General features: G+C 57.9%; 1 protein-coding gene across 1 annotated transcript in view; it reads left to right on the plus strand.

The window, feature by feature from the left end:
* Positions 1-14,807, plus strand: part of LOC117886399 (piezo-type mechanosensitive ion channel component 1-like) — a 67,610-nt gene that overhangs the window by 34,790 nt on the left and 18,013 nt on the right. Inside the window, exons 2-3 of the mRNA XM_034788142.1 lie at positions 4,425-4,520; positions 13,163-13,285. Of these exons, the coding sequence (XP_034644033.1) occupies positions 4,425-4,520; positions 13,163-13,285 (219 nt within the window). The remainder of the gene's footprint in view (positions 1-4,424; positions 4,521-13,162; positions 13,286-14,807) is intronic.

The raw sequence follows: 14,807 nt of genomic DNA on the forward strand, positions 1-14,807 counted from the left end.
AGACTGCCCGTTTTCTGGTAAAAAAGGGAAATCCTGGCAGCCTGAGCCTGGCGTGGGGGAAGGGAGTCTGGCCTGGAACCATTTTTCAGGGGACAATCTCTCCAGTACGGTGCTCTGGCTCGCACGCTTGTGCTCTTGCTTTCTTGAGAGGTTTTTTTTTTTTAATATGTATTTGAAGTGGCTGTGTCTCTGGAAGGAAAGTTGCAGCTCTTTCCAGAGGGCAGTGGCTGCCAGCCATGGGGAGGGGGTGCTGGGTGGGATGAGTGAGTGGAGATTTATCCTGCCCCTGTATGGTGCGCGCCTCCTCCCAGAACATACTGACTGATTCTCCGCTGGGGTCGCCCGGTGGGGCGGAGCAATAGGGAAGGTCCGGCTGATCTAGTGGCCAAATTGGATGCTCCTCATCAGAGCATTATCTCTGCCCCCTGTGCAGCCTGGATCCTATTGGCCACCTGAGAATCCCTCCGCCATGACCTGTCCTGGCATTGCACAGAGCGTGTGGGGAGGCCCAGCACGGCAGTCATGGCGGGTCCCCTGGGTCTGGGATCCACATGGTAGCTCACCAAAGAATGCCGTGTAAGGTCTCTAATGAGAGCCAGCATCACGCTGGTCCCCATAATCCCTGCAAGGTGTACGTCAGGGATAAGCTGCGAGGAGTTATGTAGATATTCCAAATAGGTCTGTGAGTGAAGGCAGGTCACCAGGTGATCCCCATCCTCCTGGCAGGCAGGGAGACCGGACCGGACACTTCTCTCTCTCTCTCTCTAGCTGCTCATATGCAAATGGACGCCCATTCACAGGCTGAGCAACATGCTAATCAGTGGTAAATTTTCAGAATGGAGAGGGGTAACTAGTGGTGTTCCCCAAGGGTCAGTCCTCGGACCGATCCTATTCAACTTATTCATAAATGAGCTGGAGAAAGGGGTAAACGGTGAGGTGGCAAAGTTTGCAGATGATACTAAACTGCTCAAGATAGTTAAGACTAAAGCAGACTGTGAAGAACTTCAAAAAGATCTCACAAAACTAAGTGATTGGGCAACACAGTGGCAAATGAAATTTAATGTGGATAAATGTAAAGTAATGCACACTGGAAAAATTAACCCCAATCATACATACAATATAATGGGGCTAATTTAGCTACAACAAATCAGGAAAAAGATCTTGGAGTCATCGTGGATAGTTCTCTGAAGATGTCCACGCAGTGTGCAGAGGCGGTCAAAAAAGCAAACAGGATGTTAGGAATCATTAAAAAGGGGATAGAGAATAAGACGGAGAATATATTTGCCCTTATATAAATCGATGGTACGCCCACATCTCGAATACTGCGTACAGATCTGGTTTCCTCATCTCAAAAAAGATATACTTGCACTAGAAAAGGTTCAAATGATTAGGGGTTTGGAGAGGGTCCCATATGAGGAGAGATTAAAGAGGTTAGGACTTTTCAGCTTGGAAAAGAGGAGACTAAGGGGGGATACGATAGAGGTATATAAAATCATGAGTGATGTGGAGAAAGTGGATAAGGAAAAGTTATTTACTTATTCCCATAATACAAGAACTAGGGGTCACCTAATGAAATTAATAGGCAGCAGGTTTAAAACAAATACAAGGAAGTTCTTCTTCACGCAGCGTGCAGTCAACTTGTGGAACTCCTTGCCTGAGGAGGTTGTGAAGGCTAGGACTATAACAGGGTTTAAAAGAGAACTGGATAAATTCATGGTGGTTAAGTCCATTAATGACTATTAGTCAGGATGGGTAAGGAATCGTGTCCCTAGCCTCTGTCAGAGGGTGGTGATGGATGGCAGGAGAGAGATCATTTGATCATTACCTGTTAGGTTCACTCCCTCTGGGGCACCTGGCACTGGCCACTGTTGGATACTGGGCTGGATGGACCTTTGGTCTGACCCAGTACGGCCGTTCTTATGTTCTTATGATTGCGGGGACTGCACGAAAACCCAAACCTGGCAGGGCTGATCCTGTGTAGGAGGCAGGGCTGTGAACTTTCGGCACTCTGTCTGGGGTGCAGATGAGTCCTTCATCAAGGGGGGCACGATTGCCATGGAAGACGGGTCTCTGCCACGCTGGTGGGAAAGTACTGTGAGAAGGGCTTTGGGGTGAGCAGAACCTTAGTGGACAAGAGGGTCTAGGCTCTAGGAGGTGTGGTGCGATTGTAACGCTTTGTGCTCAGCAGTTCTGCTTGTTCCCATATGTCTCTGCTCGAGTGCGTTTGTCCCGGCTGTCTCTAGAAACAGAGCTCAGTGCCGCATGCTAAGCGGAGCTGTGTGCTAAGGCGAGCTAGCAGGCTTTGGGACTGGCAGGCCTGGCGATTCTGGGAGCTGGGAGCAGCGGATCGGGGCTGGACACCGCAGGGGGATGCTCCGAGTCGGCGGGTGTCTATCACTAGCCTGGATGAGGGACAGCGGGGGCTGAGAGGCGAGAGCTTGTGCTGCCCGTGGCTGGGCAGATCAGGGAGCTGAGCCCTGGCTCCCTCACGTCAGGCGGTAGCGAGGGCTCATGACCTTGGGGACACCTGGGCGGCGGCGGCGGGTTCTGCTGTGAGCCCACACGTGGGCTTTGCCTCAGCCGTATCCCGCAATCCTCAGCCCCAGGGGGTGAGGTTGGAATTGGCGCGGTGGTCTGGGGCCCAGTCTCTGAGCAGATGTGCCCAGCTGGGGAATGAGAGTGGGCCCCTTTGCTTGCAGAATGCGGCTCGGCCGCTGCTCCGTCCAAACCCTCTAGAGCCGGCACCGTCCGATGTGACACTCAGCCAGGGCCGGGAATGGGCCTGTCAGCTGGGCTTGGCTGTGCCTAGAAAGGCAGGTCTGCGGGCAGCATTAACTGGCATTGGAATTGAGGTGCAGAGGCGGATGAATCCTACAGAAAACACGAGCTCTGCTCCAGGCTGTCTGGCCTGGGGCCGTAGCATCCACTACAAGGTTCTCCCCCAACTCGAGCGCGGGACGGGACGGCTCAAACCTTCTCCAGTGATCGGCCGGAGGGTGAGGCTGTCAGGGTAACTTCCATCACCCCCGAGGGGCGTGATCCCAACTCCCTCCTGCAGGACTCTCCCACCCAGGGGTTTTGCCCTACACGGGAAGCAGCGTCCCCCTCCCCGCTGATGATGATCCAGCTTCAGAGTGTCCCTTTTTGGCGCATGAGCGAACAGGAGGGTTTCCCAGCGTGTCAGCTCCGATTGGAGGCTGGGTCCCCCCGGGGGATGAGCAGGGAGCACGGAAATCATGGCAAGGCTGGGAATAGGGTGTGTGTGTGTGAGGGGGGTTGCCGTAGAGATTCCGTGTTGTGGAGCAAACTAAATGGTGTCTAGACTTGGAAACCCAGGGGGGGCAGGGACTTAGAAGGGCAAAGCCACCCTCAGCCCCACGCTGGAAGGGGTGTCGCTGACTGGGGCGGTGCTGGAGCTCTCCGAAGGGGTGGCTGTGTGAGGCCCCTGCTGCTTCCCTCTTCCCCCGCCCCTTGAAATGCAGTGTCAGGTGCGCTGGGGGGTTGGGCATGATCTAGTGGCCAGACCACTGAGCTGGGACCCGGGAGCTCCTGGGGTCTACTCCCAGCCCTGACGCTGCTCTTCCTCTTGGGGAGACTTGGCCTTCGTTAAAATGTGTAAAACGCCGTGTAACGGCTGAATATCATATTAGCCCTGTGGCTGCCTGGGAGCTTCAGTCCCCCCCATGCTGCACAGCAGGGTGATGGTGCTGTTGGAACTCTGCCTCTAGCTCCAGACACACCGGCCTTAGTGCTGTAGCTAAGGGGAGAAGTTCTGGAACCAGTACAGGGGGTATGACACACAGCTGAACAGTTCTGAATCTGTCCAGTAGAGGGCAGTGGCGCACATTCCCTACCCAGGTCTTTGCTGGATGGTTTTTTGACAGGCTGCTTCTAATCTACTTCAAAAACTTCCCATATTATGAATCTGCAGACCCGAAGGTTAGCAAATCCTATGCAATGAAACCTCATGCTGGTGGGTGTCAGGAATGCCCCTGCTTTCCAGGGAGCGTTTGGCGGTGAATTCCCCATTTTGGGGGCAGTGCTGGTACTCTTGTATGGAGTGGGCGAGCAGCCGGGGGTGGGTTGAGGTCAGAGCCTGTCTGCCTGTGGGCCCCCTCTTCCTGGGCGGGGTAGTGGTGGCTGGCAGCTTGTCAGTGCCTTGATGCTGTGGGGGGCTGGGGAGGGTCCCCCAGGAGGAGGTGATCTGGGTTCGTGCTGGCCTGACGCCACAGCCTTCTGCTGTAATGGGGCCTCGGTTCCTGGGCCGAGTAATGAGGAGCTCTGCTTGGGGGGACACTTGTTCCACAAGTCACTCCCTGCCACCTGGGGGACCCTGCAGCAGCGGGGGCCATAGGGTGTCCTGCCCTGCCCTGCCCTGGGGCGGCTCAGATCTCTAACCCGCCTCCCTTTGCCTCTCTCTCCAGCTTGTGTGTTCCGGTTCAATGCCCTCTCGCTCGTGTACCTGCTGTACCTGCTGCTGCTCCCGTGGTTCTTGGGACCCACTGAACACACCATCAAAGGTAAGGGGGGAGGCCGCGGCTCCGCCCAGGCTCCGGGCGTGGCAGGTTTCCCTTTGCCCTGCGATCCCTGAAGGCTTGCCCTCTCCCCACCCCCACGCCTGCTCTCCTCGCTCTGTCCTGGCTGATGGTGGCTGAGATTGGGGGATAGAGATGCCGGCTGCAGTCATGGGGAGACTGCTGTGCTTCCAAGGGGCATTGCTCTGGGAGCTCTGCACTCTCTGGGCAGGGCTCCTGGCCTAGCGCCGGAGCGATTTCCTGTTCCGGATACAAGCTGTAAAATCCTTCCTGCCCAGGGCAGTCAGAGCGCAGGCACCACCCTGCGGAGTGTCCCGGGTTTTAGCAGGAACAGTCCCGTCGCTCAGCGGCTGTGGTATTCTCCACCCCTGGAAAGCCAGGCCGGAGTTGGGGGAGACAGCATTGGTCAGCGGTTAGAGCATGAGACTGAATATTAGCAGTCCTGGTTCTGCAGCCAGGGGCACACCCTGTCCCAGCGCTGGGCCTCAGCCTTCCGAGCTGTAGAATGGGCGAGAAGGAAACTCCCCCTCTCTCTAATACTCTGTGAGAGGCACCCATGAAAAACATCCTCCGTGCCGTGTATTCTAGCAAGTCAGCCCACCTGGGACTGCTCCCTTGTCACTGGGCTGCACTCCAGACCCACTGAGAACTTCCTGGCAACAGCAGGAGAGGACACAGGAACTCCTGCATCCAAAGCTCAGTGCTCTGCCTCTTGAGCTGAAGGAGAATCTCCCTTAACTGCTAGCAGTATTGAGACTATGGCACACAGCTGAGCAGTTCTGATTCCATGCAATAGAGGACTGTCGCACATACATATGCTATTCATTATGACTGTATTCATCTGTATCCATTTTGCCTCTCTAACTGGGAGTGGGCTAAAGGCCACAAGGCAACTCAGACATGGCTTGGAGATAATCTCCCTGTCTCCTGGACACAGCCCACGTTGCTAGCTTGCCTTTTGGGGCCTGACTGGATCAGACCCCAGGACCATCTGGTCCGAAGTCCGGTCTCTGACAGCAGCGCGCCCCAGAGGCTGCAGAGGGAGGTAGAAGAACTCGGCCATAGGCAGGTGTGGGAGAATCTGCCCCCACGTTATGTCTCAGTCTGGTCTCTAATAGTTAGAGATTGGCTTAAGCCCTGAAGCAGGAGGCTTAATATCCCTGCCAGAATTTTCATCCTTTGTATAATGGATATTCTAGTTCTCCATAGGAATGTCGATCCCTTTTGGAATCATGCTAAACTCTTGGCCTCCGTGACTTCCTGTGGCAGTGAGTTCCACAGTCTAGTTTTGCATGAGGTGAAGAAGTATTTATCTCTGTTGGTTTTGAATTTTCCATCTTTTAATTTCTTCGGGCCCCCTGCTCTCCCCATCCCATAACACAAGGACAAGGTGTCGCTCCCCATTCATTACTGTATATGCTGCTCTCGGTGGATGCTTGCACTTGGCGTGCAGTGAGACTGGGTCCTCACTGGACCGGGGGCTGGTTCTAAAGGAGACCTGGGCACAGACGCGTGAGACTCAGCAGTGACAGGGAAAGGAAATGGAGAAAGTGAATCCGTGGAGCTCTGAGATAATCTTGTGCTCGGGTTCGGTGCCCGGCCCTGCCGTGTAATGCCCCCACCCCCTTTTCTTGAGTTTTGCTTTGATTGCTGATACTAACCATGCTTGGGGCTAGCTGCCACTGCGGCTCAGCAGGCTGCAGTCTCACCTCTGAGCCACAAGGTTGTGGGTTCGAGGCCTTGAGCCTCTTGCTAGTGCTGCCGGGGAGGCTGACGTGATGCCAGAGGGGAGATGTTTAAGGACAACTTGTGTTCCAGTGGAAGTAAAAGATCCCAAGGTCCGTTGGGGACGATTGTGCTGGCCGTTCTGCCTCTTCTGCAGAGCCCTGATGCGGGTCTGCGTGTGAGTGCCGGACGATTGCCTGTGCACCAGCATCATCCACCCCCTGGGGACTGGGACCCCTGGGGCGGGAAAGGCTCCAGAGATGGTTTGGATGCAAAATCCTTCCTGTTTCCCCCTTCTCTGTAGTGCCTGCCCTGAGCCTCCTGGCTCGTACGCCGCGGGCCGACTCCTGCATGGAGGCCAGACTGTGGCTTTAAACCACGGCCCAAGCTGGAGGAGGCAGCAGAAGGCATGTGATGGCTCAGCCAGGACCCCTCCTTTACGAAGGGTGCCGCGAGCGCTCGCGGCCTGGGGGCTCTGCTCCCCACGCTGGCCCCGGGTGTCACTGCTGGCTAGCTCAAACAGCTCCTGATTGACATTTCAGGGGCGATGGCTGCACAGCAGCCGGGGCTAGATCAGCTTTCGGGGGCGGTGGCGGGCAGCCAGATGGCTTGGGGTTTGCAGAGCCAGGGGATCGTGAGAGAATCCGCTGCCATTTTAGCACTGCGTAGATGGGGTATCCCAGAGTCGCCAGGCAATAATCCCTCTCCCTGTGGCTGCTGAGAGCGCACCTGGCATGTGGCATCCAGCTCCGGGACCCTCCGTGCCAGAGAAATGTCAATAAACTGGAGCAGCTCAGAGAAGGGCCACAACTGGGGAGTCCAGGGTAAAAAGTCCATCCGTACGCGTCCTTCGGCTGCTCGGGGAGGGTCCGGTACGGATCCCAGAGGAGAGGAATTGGAATCGAGCTGGGAGCAATGGGATGATATGCCATCAGAGGAACAGAGAGCCTGGCTCTCCGGGACAGGACTGTGGAGTAGTGCCCAAGGGAAGAGTGGCTTATAACTAGAGGGTTAAATCACTGCAGGCTGCCTGCCAGGAAGAGCCCTGCCTTAGCCCCACGGCTCTTTGTCCCATCTCTAATCTCCGGAACCCCAGCACCACTGGCTGCTGCCCCGGAGAACGGGGGGCGTCAGCGTGTCCGTGAGGAGTCCTGGCTCTTCGAGCTGGCAAATTGCTGGAGAGGGGCGACGCGCTCACGCAGCTCTCAGGCCTTAACCGGCCCCACACGTCTGCACACGGCGCCTTGTTCTCCGCCTGCCGGGAGCAGGATTAGAGAAGAGGGCCTGACCCCAGTCTGCACTCCTGCCCGCACTGGCCTGCACCGCCAGGGAATTATGGATCCTTCTTTCTCTAGTGTCAGGCCTGGCCTGCCCTCACTGTCCTGCACCCCTTCCGTGGTCCTGCTCGGAGCCGCGACCCCAGCCGAACGGCTATCCTGATCTGCCTGTGCCAAGAGCCCCCCTGAGATGTGCCACAGTGCAGCATTGGCACCAGGATCTGCCAAAGACCAGTTAGCCTCTTGGCCAGTGGCTCTGGGTGGGTGTGGGAGCTTTGTCTGCTCGGACAGGAGGGGTGCCGAGGAAGACTGGACTCAGATGTTTGACATGCAGAGGAGAGGAGGGGCAGTCGAGACCCAGACTCCAGGAGCCCTGGGGGATGGGGCGACGGGAGTGTGGTGCCCCCTGGGGTGGGGGCTGGACCGCCATGCCCACGTGAGGGTGGGACCCCAGCTTCTGGCTGAGCAGGGTGGGTAGCTCATAGGCTGAGAGTCCTGGGTTTCTCGGTCCGTGGGGGTTATTTTTAGGGCAAGGGGGGCGTGAACTGTTCTAAAGTGGGCACCTTCTCTCCTTCCTCTGTGGTTTCCCCAGGCCGGGCAGCTTGGGGATTCTAGTCTCCTAGCGGTTCCCGGGCGGTAGTGCCGCTGTTAATTATAGCCTGGCCTTGCTATGAATAGGCCTCTTGCTATGAAATGGCCGGTTCCAAACACCAGGCTTATTAACCAGAAACCTCAGAGCCGAGCTGCGTCCATCCAACAGGGAGCCAGCCCCCCCCTCGCCGTGCTCGCTGCTGGAGCAGAGGGGCGTGCGGGGGGGGGGGGGGGAGCCTGGCTGCCCAGCAGGAGCCACCTGAGGGGCGGGAGGCAGCCATAGATCAGCTGTTCAGCATCTCCTGGGTGTCGGCCAAGGCTGGGCTGGTGGGAGCTGCTGGGGGCCTCCAGTGCAGGGAGACCCACCACAGGTGGGCAGGCAGTGCCTCCCGCAGGGGGAGAGGTTGGCAGTGCCATGGCTTTGGGGCGATGCAGCGGGCAGGGCTTTGGGGTGTGGCGAGCGGGGCGCCCCTCCTCCGAGTGCTCGTGCAGCTGGCACCGAGGCCGCCCTGCTGCCGGAGCCCTTCCGGATCAGGCCCCAGGCCTGCCCGCCCCCTGCAACAATTAAAAGATCCATAATCCGAACTGGCCTCCCTCGTGTGCCACCACTAAAAGCTTCTGCCCTTGAATATTTCATGGGCTTTTGTGCCATCTGAACCCGGCTCTCTCCAGCGAGCCGCAGAACAGACTTACAGGAAAGGATCATCGTCACTGAGCGAGACTTTGGACGGGCCAGTTCTCCCTCCCCTCCCGGGATCTCTCTCTTTCCAGCCGGGAGAGGAAAATGTGAGCCCCCCCAGTCTGGCATCCTTGGATTTATGAGGCGTGTGTGAGTGCAGGGGGCTTAGCAGCATCTGGTGGAAGATTTGACTAGGGTTATTATCGGGGGTGGGGGGTTGAAGTTATTGGCTCACCTTGTGGTTTGCGATTGGAAAATTCCAGGCTGGCTTGAGCCAGGGCCGCAGCCTGCGGTGAACGGGGGTGGGGAGAGGAGCCGTCCCTGGCAGGCCGGGGGAGCCCAGCTGGGTTTCATTTCTGCAGGCCCCCAGGCAGGGGATCCTTGGGCAGCTCCCCTTTGTCAGGGCAGGCTAGGCCTAGGGGTTTCCTTTAAGCAAGAGGGGAGGTCCCAGAGACTGCCAATCAGGGGGGCAATTGGAGTGGTTTCACCCCAGGGATTCGCCCCCTACAGGGACCCACCAGCTTGTTTCCCATGGGACCCCAGCCACTGGGTGATGACTGCCGCGCCCGGCAGGATTGGCACTGGCTCTGCAGAGCCGTAAGAGTCCATATCCCGCTGCCCATCACCTTCGCCAACGGCTCTCCCGGATAGCACACCTGCAGTTTGGGGGCGTTTTCTCCTTCTTTGGGTCCTGGCTCTAACACACACCCCATGTCTGACCCCGTGCCTCGGTTTCCCCATCTGTACCAGGGGGGTGACAGCCCTTCCCAGCATGCCCAGGCATGCTGAGAAGTTTAACTCATGAATGTCCATTGAGCCCTGTGAGATCCTTGTGTCAAAGCAGCGAGGCAGAGGGAGGGAGGGGATTTTTACCTAAACCTACCTGCCCTTGATGCCCAGCCTGCTGTATGGAATCAAAGGGGCTGCCCCACACGGGACAGCGTGGGCAGGGCGATGTCCTCATCCACTTCCAAACGTCCCTTTGTGCTGAGAGCCCTGGGGACTCAGCCCAGCGTCTAATCTCCAGCCTCTCCCCCTGCCCCAGCACACACAACCCCCAGCGGACAGCCCGGGCATGGACTGCTGGAGTTTTGCTTTATTTCAGTGATTGGGTGTCTAATTTATCTGTGTGGGACCACGATGGCGTGTGCAAATTGGGAAATCTCCCTCCACGCACACCTCAGCCGGCCTGGGTTGTGCACATCACTGTGGGCACCGTGCACAGCTATAGAAGTGCAATTGCACGTGCATTTTAAAATTGGACACACACACACACTGAGAGCTGGCCCCTCTTAGCTCCCTCTCCCACCCTCCGACTGGAGCTGGGATGTGCTCCGCAAGGCGGTGGCTGGCAGGAATGGGAGAATGTCCCCCCTGCGCCCTGTTCTATGCAGGCTGTTCGGGGCGCCCGGCTCATGCTGCTGCTGGTGTGAAGTATTTGCAGGTCCCCTCTTCGAGGGAAGTCGCAGCTGCAGCATGGCTGGGAGAAGACCACGCAGCCCCTGCTGGCATTGCATTGTGACATGGCCTCCTACAGGAGAGACCATCTGAAGGGGTGGCCCCAGCACAAGTGTCTGAGTTCCCCCAGGGGAGCCCGAGGTTCCTGCGGGAGGTGGGGGGGTTCTCTCTCAAGCCATCCTCTCTGCAGGCTGGATCCTGCTACGTGCAGCAGGGAACAACACCCCCTTGCCATGAAGCACGTGTCTAAGCTTTGCTGGACTGGGCCGGAGCGCTCAGCCCCAGGCAGGATCGAGCCCTCATGGCTGGTGCTCTGTATGAAGTGGCTGTGAGCCACTGGCTAAGGCTCTGATTGAGAATTACACAATCTCGGTCTGGCTGTCGAATGCCCGAAGCTCGTGGGGCCTCGGGATTTGGCTTGGGCCCGTCTCTGAGCTGGAGCAGAACCAAAGGAGGTCCAGTTTCATCTCAGACGTAAGCTGATCACTTCGCACCGCCTCCATTGCCCTGGCTGGCTCGGCTGCCGTGCCCCGCACAGGGGTGTGCCTGGGGTACCCCCATCCCAGCTTGCCCGAGGGCTGGTGCTCTCGAGTGGTGTGGGGGGCAGGAGTTGGTTCTCTGAGCTGTTTGCTTTGTGAGACTGTGTCTGACTCCTCCAGCATTGCAGCTGGACAGGGCTGGCTGCGTGTGTGCAAACAGGACCGAGCCTTACATAGGCGGAGCTGTGCTGGTGGACAAAGACTGTGAAAGAGTAAAGTCCTTCCTGGGCCGAGTGTGTGTGTGTGAGTGTGTGAGAGAGAGAGAGAGAGAGAGAGAGAGAGAGAGACTCGGCCTGTCACATGGTGTCCCATCAGTTAATGTAGGAGGAAGGGGAGGAAGCGGGGATCTGCGTGACACCCCCCGAGATCCGGGGGTCATTCCCCTCTGGGTTTCCCATGGCAGGGGATCCCACCCCCCTCTCGTGTGGATTCAGCTCCAGGTGTGCCCAGTGAGGCCTCCGGCCTTCCCTTGTCTATGGGCAGGGCATGTCCCACTCCCTCCTGACCAGGGGTTAGGCTGCCCGGCTCCTGCCATGCACTGTGCTGCCCCCAGCAAGCCCGTCTGCCTAGCAGCCAGCCTCTGCACTTTGCTTTCTGTAGTGCCGGCGTTACCCCCCAGCTCTTTCTAAGCTTGGTAACCGTCAAGGTTCCCGTGCGCAGGCCAGAGGTCACCCGTGAGCCTTCCGGAGCCCCAGCAGGCCCAAGTCTTTCCAGCCCTTCCCCCTGGGTTGGGGCCTCCGTGGACAGAAGGCCGAGTCTATTCGCTGGCCCAGAAGGAAGGGCCTGAGTCAGGCCAAGTTCATCCTTTTACACCAAAAGCCCTTTCTTTGTCTCTGAGTCTCTGGAAAACCCAGCCTGACCTGGTCTATGAAACCTCGCTGGGGGGTTCCTCTCCAGGGCTGGCTAGTGTCAGTGACTCACTTTAATCACCGCCCCCTGTTCTGAGTCCCTGGAGGAGCTGTGGTCCCCTCCCCGGGGCAGAGCACGGCCCTACAGGAGTCTTTCAGAGATTTGATTCGGTGGCCCCAAAGATACTGCCTGGGGGTGCAATCTCAGTGTGCACCGGGCAGACTCCGCTGGGGTTAACGGGCACGTGGGGGCATGATCTCTGCCCACCAAAGGCCTTCAGATGCCAGCATCTAACCCCCAACTCCTGGGGGAGGCCTGGGCACTGGTGCCACTCTCGACATGGTCTGGGCTACCCTGCGCCAAGGCAGAGGGGCTGGCTGACTCTGTGACAGCCCCACACACATCTTCCCGCGGCCTGGCAGACTGCGCCAGTCATTCCCTATCCTGCTAGCGAGGCGAAGGGTTAGTTCTCCCCCATCTGCCTCGCGTGGGAATCTGTGCTCCCGTGGGAATCCCTCTCGGAAGGGGCCTTTTGTTTCCCACCTTCTCCTTCAGCGGGTCTGTGTTTAAATGGGCCCCCCGGGGCCTTCCTGATTCTGGGCTCAGAGTGTGACTTTGCTAGAGTTGCCTTGAAGGAATCCATTGCCGATAACTCAAGGCAGCTAGCACCTTTGCAGGGCTGGTGTGGACGCTCTTCTGCCTGTTTGTTTCCAGGTACAAGCGCTTGGAATTTACCCTGGGCTGATCCCTACGGGAAGTCATAAGCCCTCCCCATAGCACGCAGGGTACCACGTTCCTGGGCTAAGCAACCTTGGAAGGTTTGGAGGCTCAGCCAGAAATGTTCAGAGGCTGCTTCTCCCAAGCCCTTGGGTGTGAGGACAGACGCAGGGACCCAGCTTGCAGAGGACAGGGTGGGGAGTGTGCTCTGACTGTGCCCCCTGGTGGTCAGTGGGTGGGATTTGAGACCCCAGACTAGGGGCTCTTGTACAGAAGCTTGGTGTACTTTGCTCCCAGTCTGTGATGCTGTGAAGGGAACGTGTGTTGGGGAGCAGTGCACCAGCCACAGCGGGGGCTGGCCAGGATGCTGGCGTCCGAGCACCCCGCTGGAATGCGGGAATAACTTAGCCACCTCCGGCGCAGTGCAAACACAGCTAGAGCGTGGTGTGCGCTGACCCCCTCCAACGGCTGAGCCGGGGGCAGGCCTGCGTTTGCACAGCAGTGGGTCAAGTCCCCTGTACGCAGCTGGCTGAGCGTTTGTGGGAGACGCAGTCATTCTCTGGCACTGGAAACATCACCCACATTGCGGGGTGTAGTGGTTAGAGCAGGGGGGACTGGCGTTCTGATCCCAACTCTGCCACTGTCTTGGTGCAGAGCCTTGGGCAAGTCACCCAGCTTCTCTCTTGCCCCCTCTGTAAAACAAAGATGCTAGCCACAGTGTAAAAAGCCCTCAGCTGGGAGGGGAGCAAGGAGGATGATTTAATAAATGGGGGCGTTATTTTTGTCTTCTAGGGCACACAGGCCGTCTCCTCCAAGCTCTCCTGGGAACCAGCATCCTCTTCCTCACTGCCCACTTGGTCTTCCAGATATGCCTGTACACTGTGCCGGATCTGGGCCAGCTGCTGGGACAGAACTGTGAGTACTGAGCCCTTTCCTCCCCAGTCTGGGGGCAAATGTAAATATTGGTTGCATCTCAGTGGTAGCTCCTGGATTGATTCCGTTTCGCCCCATGTCCCCTGCTCTTCTCTACCTGCCTTGCCAGATGCCCCTGGGCTCCGTCCTGCTGCCCAGCGCGAGCTTTCCCGAAGTGCTGGCACTTTGCTTTCAGAGGTTACTTACATGCACTTGTCGAACAACATCCCCGGCTGGGCGCAGGCTGGCCGAGAGGGGAGCGGGGCAGGCAGGCGTGTGCCTCTGCCCTCCAGCCCCTGCAGTTCTGTCCGCACTGGATTCTCTCGTGGCCTGTGGACACGGAGTCTGTTTGGTCTCTGGGGACAAGGGGGCTCTGGCAAGTGCCTTTGCTCGTCTCCGAGCGGAATTGGAGGCAGTAGGAAATTGTTTCCCTTATGGAAAGCCAGGCTTGGCTTCCGCCACTTGCTCTGCAGCCTCTCCCCCTCCCCCGGTCAGGGCTGTGTACAGTACACACCAGTGAACCACTCCCCGGCAAGCCAGGAAAGCCAGTGGGAGAAACGTCCCCCTACTCCCAAACTTCCTCCTTTCCCAGCAAGGTGCTCCCTGCAGCCAGTGCCCCCGTCTTGCTCCCTCTGGGCCCTCCTTCCCCAGACCCTACAGAGCTTCCTCCCCAGAGCAGCAGGGGGCAGAGGAAGGGGAGAGGGAGTGATGGGAGAGGGGGGTGTGCAGCCACAACTGTCCCCAGAAACCACCTTCTCCTGTGTCTCCTTTGGAATCCACCGGGAATATAGGTGTCGGCTGGGCGTCACCGGACAGTGCTTGGCCAATCCGATTGCTTGGCTCCCTGAACTGTCAAGGTGAAGGAGATGTACCTGCCCCCTGGCCTGTTCTGTTCCAGCCCTGAGTTGGGGTGGAGGGGCTTGGATCAGCTGAGCTGGGACTATCTAGTGCCCTATTTGGGGGGAGGGATAGCTCAGTGGTTTGAGCATTGGCCTGCTAAACCCAGGGTTGTGAGTTCAATCCTTGAGGGGGTTACTTAGGGATCTGGGACAAAATCAGTACTTGGTCCTGCTAGTGAAGGCAGGGGGCTGGACTCGATGACCTTCCGGGGTCCCTTCCAGCTCTATAAGATAGGTATATCTCCATATGTTTTTATTTTTGTTTTGGTCTGGCCCAGCCAGCAGATGGTTCCTGTGCTCCCGGCTCATCCTGTTGTATTCGTTTAGATGGATAGTATGAGCCAAAGGTGTGAACGTAGCCCACGGTGTCCTACATCAAACCGTGTCAAACAAGGGGAGGGGTCGGTGTACAGAGACCTCAGCCTGCTCCGCCCCATTAAACAGCCATCTGACCTTTCGTGAAGGATACAGCAAAGCGGGAGAGACCGTTCGAGCCTTGGGAATGTGACGTCAGAACTAAGGTTTCACGTTCGCCACTTCCCTGGCCCTTGAGCTGCGAGTGTTTTTAGAAGGAGAAAGCCCCTGGTGTGCCAGTCCCCGGGGGGCACTCTTAGAGGTCCTGCTGG

This window comes from Trachemys scripta, chromosome 13, assembly GCF_013100865.1.
Source record: "Trachemys scripta elegans isolate TJP31775 chromosome 13, CAS_Tse_1.0, whole genome shotgun sequence".
NCBI lineage: Eukaryota > Metazoa > Chordata > Testudines > Emydidae > Trachemys > Trachemys scripta.